Here is a 7,116-nt window from a genome sequence, read left to right on the forward strand (position 1 = left end):
TTTAAATAAAAAATATAGAAAATTTTAATTTTAATTTCTACTATTGTATTTAATTAAAAATTAAAATCACACAAAAGAAAAATATGATAATTAATATGAGAAATAATTGAATTATGTTAGCTACAATATTGAGATATAATAATAATTGCATTGAAATATACATATAATAATTATTAATTAACTGAATAATTTCATTGAATTCTTAATTTATTATAATATTTTATTAAAAATAAATATTTCATAAACTCAGAAACATCTCTCAGGTAATTTCTAGTAATTGACTGTATTTTAATATTGCTATTAATTTATTTTCTCTATATCATATTTAAAGTAAATTATATTATTAATAATACATACATACATATATATATTTTATCATAAACATTACAAAATATTTTACTTGATCTCAAATTATATATGTAAATAATTTATTTTATATTAGATTTTTATTTATGAGATTATTTAAAAACATTTTTTTGTAGTACTTTTTTACTCAATAGAGGGCGATATTGATTCGTTCTTTCCGGTTCATCATGGCGGTAAGTGTGGAATTAGTTGTTTTTAAGATAAATTTTATAATCTTTAAATACCAAAGACATCAAATATTAATAAATTATTTTTTATATATTATAAAAAAATTACTATTATTTATTTACTATTGATTAATATCTTTTTCATTAATATATTAGAATTATAATTTAATATATGATAGTTGATTGAGGTTTGTGATCAGCATGTATAACAAATATAACCTAGATTTATTTAATGATGTTTATAATTTTATAGTTGTAAATTAATTGTTTATATATAATAGTTTAAGAAAATAGTATGGGAAGTTAAATTAATTTATTATTAGATGTTAATGATAAAATGTTTTGAATATTTTTTTATTTTTATATATAATAGGAATGTATAATTTTGTTGAAATCGTATTAAAGTAATTTTCTTACAGGATTCAAAGAAATCTTCAGAAAAAAAAGTTGAAAAAAGAATCGAGAAAAAAGTGAGAAAAGAACCTAAGGATGCATCAAAGAATATTATGCGTGAAGTACGCATTCGTAAACTTTGTTTAAATATTTGTGTGGGTGAATCTGGTGATAGACTAACCCGTGCTGCAAAGGTACTTATAAATATTACTTATATTTTCTTTATATATTATACATATTTTTATACATATTTTTGTTAATATATTACATTTGTGTTAAATTCATAATTACATTCATAACTTTCTTCTTTTATACTTTAACTATTATATAAATATATAAATATTTTTTTTATATTTTCGTTTATAATAAGAATTGATTTTAAAAAATTAATTTTCTTTTTTATGGAATTATATTTTTATAAATAAAAATATAAATAATAAATATATATAATATTTAACAATATTAATGTATAACAATATAATTTATAACATATAATTTATAACAATATATAATATAATTTATAACAATATATATAACAATAATATATAACAATATATTATAAATATATATTATTCATTATTTCAATTATATTATTTATTTTATTTTTATAGGTATTAGAACAATTAACTGGACAACAACCTGTATTTTCCAAAGCAAGATATACTGTCCGGTCTTTTGGAATTCGCCGTAATGAAAAAATTGCAGTACATTGTACAGTACGAGGTGCTAAAGCAGAAGAAATTCTTGAACGTGGATTGAAAGTAATTCTATTACTTATATTAAATGTTTCATAATATTTTCCGTTTGATATTTTTTTTTTTTATTAAAGGTACGAGAATATGAATTACGAAAAGAGAATTTTTCTGGTACCGGAAACTTTGGTTTTGGTATTCAAGAACATATTGACTTAGGAATTAAATATGATCCCAGCATTGGTATTTATGGTTTGGATTTCTATGTTGTTCTCGGACGACCAGGTTAGTTTATTTTCATTTTATATTCTATGAAAAATCAATTTGTTAAATATATAAATATATGCACATTTGGCATAATAGTTACTACTATATTCAGTTGTATCTATATTTATAAAATATGTGCTAAAATATAGGCTTCATATTTGCAACTCATGCCCACTTTATTATACTGGGTGTGTTACTTAATTGAAGCTACAATTTATATTTATATTTATATTTATATTATAAAAAATATATTATATTATATTATAATTATATTTATAATAAAAAATGAATTGAATAGAAATTTTAATTAACTTTTCAATTAATAGAATAATAACTTAAGAAATTTTGAAAACGATAAATAATTAACATTAATGATATCATGATAATTTATTAATTTACACAGCTTAATTTATTAATTTACTATGCTTTATATATTTCATTGTAAAAAAATAATTATAATAATTGAATTATAATAATTCAAAAAAAAATAAATAACTATTGATTAATAAAAATTATTTTGTGTGTAATTTATATTATTTTTTTTTGTTTGTTAAGGTTTCAATGTAGCTCACAGAAGAAGAAAAACTGGAAAAGTCGGTTTTCAACATAGACTTACCAAAGAAGATGCAATGAAGTGGTTTCAACAGAAATATGATGGTATTATTATAGCTGGAAAGAAATAATTACATAATTTGTATTTTACATTTCTTTCATAAAACTTTTAAAAATAAAATACCTGTTTAAAAAATTTTTATTAATATTTTTGTCACATTATTATGATTCCATTTACTATATAAGAAATATATTTATTATTATAATAATTTTTTAATATTAATTTATTTTTTAATATTAATATTAATTTTTTAATATTTAATTTTATTTCATCATTTTATTTTATAACAATATTAAAACTTAAAAATTTTATAAATTATATATAGTTTTTCAAAATTAATTTCTTATGAAATATTTTGAAGATGTATCTTCAATAATAATATTTATGATAAAGCAAATCATACATATATTTACTATAGAATTTTAACAGATTTTGTTAATAAGCACTATATCATATCACTATTGTATTAAAATACATAAATAAATCGTGCATAAGAAAATAATATAGGAATATTTTATATTCCAATTATAATATTATTAAAAATTAATATATTGGTTTTAATTAATGTTTAAAGTTAGATAATTATTACATCATTTATGAAAAACAGTAAATAGTTCAATACATGAAAATACAGGCCACCATTATATAATATAATTCTATTATTTATTATATATGGTATTTATTTATGTTATTTTCTTTGCAAAAGATTATGAGTAGATAAATTAATAAGAAAATTTTATTTAATATCATGATTTGTTTAGATTTCATTCTCAAGAGATCGCGATATATTTGAAAGATATAAATATTACTTTTAAGATAACTTTTAAAACTGCTATCTTCCAAGGAAATGTAATTTTAAATAATGAAAAAAGAATTTATAATTATAGTTTTATATCTCTTATAATAAAAGTATTCTTTAGAAATGTGAACTAATTATATATTTTCTTTTTTTAATTTCAAAATCCATTATTATTAATTCTTTATGATAATGATAAAATATTTGCATAAAATATTTTTAATTAAAATTTTAAGCAAAATGTTCACATTTCTATGAATATATTTTACATTTATTTTTTGAAATAGAAATGAAAATTTGATATTAATTATTATATTTTGTTTTTATTACTATAAAAATGTCTACAAAATAAAATTACTAAGGGTATTGGAAAAATATAATATTAATTAATTTTTTATATAAATAGTTTATTTAAAATATTTTTAAGTCAAATATGTACATTAATGTTCATATCTGTATATATATAAATAATATATAAATTTTAGTTTATTGAAATATACTGAAACTGAAATTGTTTTTTTGAATAATGATATTTTTAAAAAATATAAATACATTTTACTACATGAAATACTTTTATTACATGAAAATAAATTTATTTTCCAGTACCCTTATAATAGTATTCTAGTATTATCAAAATATAATTATAATAAAACTTGAAGCATAATTATTTTTTTCAAACTGTATTATCTAATTAATATTAGTTATTAATAACATACATACATATAACAAAGTATATAGTATTTTTTTTTTCATAATCTATTTTATATTTAATAATTTTTTGCTATTTATATGTATCTTTGGTTTTAATCTAATAATATATATAGTATCATGATATTAATATTTAATATCGATTTTAGCAATCAAAACAAACACAAAAACTGATATATAAAAATTGAAAATTATTTATTAAGTTATAAACTAAAATTTTAATTGGATAAAGAGAGATATTAATATGATCGAGATAGCTATCTCTGTTTTATTTCATCTACAATATACTTAAAATATTTATAATTTAATAAATAAGATTTAATTACTTTTATATTTATTTAGATCTCTAAAATCGATTTTCCAAAGATATCTCATGAATATTAAAATTTTGAATATATAAATTATTTTAAAACATGTGAAATAGAGTCATAACAGGTATATAAGAAATGTGCTCCTTTTAATTTTTATGTGACGTCCATAAATAATTACATTATAATACTCTCTCATATCTATCTAACTTGATATAATCAAACAGATAAAAAGGCAAAATATTTCCCTCAGTCTCCAAATTGTTTTTTTATCTGGACGCCATATCTGGACTAATATTATGAATATATATTATATTTTATTTAATAACAGCTAAATATACATACATTATATAATCTATCTATATATATATATATTATATAATTTATGTATATATTTATGTATACATAAATTTATATAATCTATATTCAAAAATTAAAATATTTAATAACTTGCATAACTTACAATTAATTAAATATAAAATATATCATTAAAATATACATATATTTTATGAAAGAAAAAAAATATTTCATATTTTACTATGAAATTAATAAATTTTTTTCTTTTTTTTTTTTATGAATAAGTAAATGTATTTAATCTTTTGCATTGAGATAAATAAAATGCTTTTCATATAGTTATATATTTTGCTTACATTAAACATACAAATTATAATTGTTGCAATGCATTTTATGAAATATACTTAATATATCAAAAAATAAATTATATTAAACATGGCATAATTTGTACAATATATTACATAATGTACAATATGAAATATAAGAATATTTCAATATTTTATATAATAAGAATTATAACTGTTATAATTATTATGTAATATATTAATTGATATATATTGCCAACTAATAATTTCAAATACAATACAAAGGATTAAATCATTTACTTTATTTCATTTACTTATACATTGTATGTAAACATATATACATATGTCATTTTTTATTTTTGATATATATTTTTTAAATCAAGTAAATAAAAAATTAATAAAATTACATAAAAGAATAATTTTTGATAATTTTCGTATTCTAAATAATTTACACAATATATCTTTAAAATTTTTCAACAAATTTATATTTCAAATTAGAAAAACTTATAATAAATTCAAAGTTTACTTATTTTCTTTTAAAGAATATGTACTTGTATTTTTTAGAGAATATAAATAATTTTACTTTATATATGTAAATTACATATAAAGTATTTTAAATTATAAAATTGTAATTGTAAATATAATAAATTAATAAATTAAAATATTTTAATTACGTCATATTTCTCAAGTAATATGTTAACTAAAGAGATATCTAGAAATTTTAAAAATATTTATATAAACAAGCAAAAATTTAATTAATTTTAATAATTTATTATTCTAAATTATTTCACTTTCATTCTTTTTTTTTTCATTCTATTTTTCTCATTTGTTTGTTTCATTTTTAATTCTTTTTTGTACTTTAAAATTTATCGGAACTGATGATATTGAAATGTGTTAACAATATAAATACGTAAAAAATTAAAAATTATTTAATAAATTATTAATAAAAAAATGAAAAATAAATTCAATGTATAGATGTAACATTGAATTTCAAATGTATTTTTGATTTTAGTTAATTATTATGAATATTAAATATTATTATTCAAGTATAAATATAATAAACAATATTAAAATTGAATACTTTGACATTATAAAATTTTTTAAATCTTCATTCCTAAAAAAAAAGATGATTAAAAACAATAGAAAAATATAATGTACAATTCCTTAAAGATGTGTAATACAATAGGATTTTGATTATCCGAATTATATAATTAATTATAAAAATTAATTACATCGGATAATTAAATTTTAATACTTATATATGATTGCTACGATTGCATTTGATATGAAGAATGAAAACTTATTACATATATCCTTTAATTTTATTTTTTTTTCAAATTAAAATTAGACTTATCTATACAAAATAAATTAAAAAAAATATATATATAATATAGTAAATAATATAGATAAGTATTTACATTTCTTTTTAGCGCTTGATATTATTCAGATAAAAAATGGTCAGGAAATCGAAGTTTTATTATACTTTTTCTTGCAAATTAATATTTATAATTTAACATTATGTAACATTGAATTTTAATTTCAAATATCAAGCGATTCATAATTAATATTTTTATCGTAATATAATTATATTAAAAATTTAAAAAATGAAAATTATCATTTGAAATTATTTTATACTTAATATAAAATAGCTTTTTCTTTTTCAAATTTTTCTTTTTTTAAATATATTTAAATATTAAACTGTTTTTGTAAGTTACTTAAAGCTATACATTTTAATGCTTACAATATTTTTGTTTATAAAATCTTTTTAACTAAAAATGAAAATAATTTAAAAATAAATTCATATATATGTATACATATATATATATATGATGTAATAATAGCTTGCTATTTATTAGTTTTTTTTACTTCGTTAATTATTATATATGACAAAATTTAAGTCTAAGCAATAGTCATTGAAACATATTATATATCGTGTTTAATATTTAATAATTGTTTTATGAAAGTTTAATTTGTAAATATTGTACAAAATCATCAGTTTATTAAAAATTATATACTTACATGCACATAAGCTATATATAAGCTATTATTTGATTTAACAAATTATTTATGAATTGTTTTTTAAATTATAAAAAATATGTTTTTCTATTTTCTTAAATAATTTTTTATTATTTAAATATTTATTATCTAATAATGTTTATTTGAAACATGTTTTTTATTTTATATAATTTAAAAAATGATATCAAAGA

At 16.2% G+C, this 7,116-nt stretch overlaps 1 protein-coding gene across 1 annotated transcript; it reads left to right on the top strand.

The window, feature by feature from the left end:
* The first annotated feature begins 855 nt into the window (after positions 1 to 855).
* Positions 856 to 2,634, top strand: LOC102677065 (60S ribosomal protein L11). Its single transcript, XM_006618170.2, has 4 exons — positions 856 to 1,120; positions 1,538 to 1,687; positions 1,756 to 1,903; positions 2,441 to 2,634. The coding sequence occupies exons 1-4, from the start codon at positions 1,040 to 1,042 to the stop codon at positions 2,566 to 2,568; spliced, it is 507 nt and encodes a 168-aa protein (XP_006618233.1). The 5' UTR covers positions 856 to 1,039; the 3' UTR covers positions 2,569 to 2,634.
* Positions 2,635 to 7,116: the final 4,482 nt, after the last annotated feature.

This window comes from Apis dorsata, unplaced genomic scaffold, assembly GCF_000469605.1.
Source record: "Apis dorsata unplaced genomic scaffold, Apis dorsata 1.3 scaffold_342, whole genome shotgun sequence".
NCBI classification, from domain to species: Eukaryota; Metazoa; Arthropoda; class Insecta; order Hymenoptera; family Apidae; genus Apis; species Apis dorsata.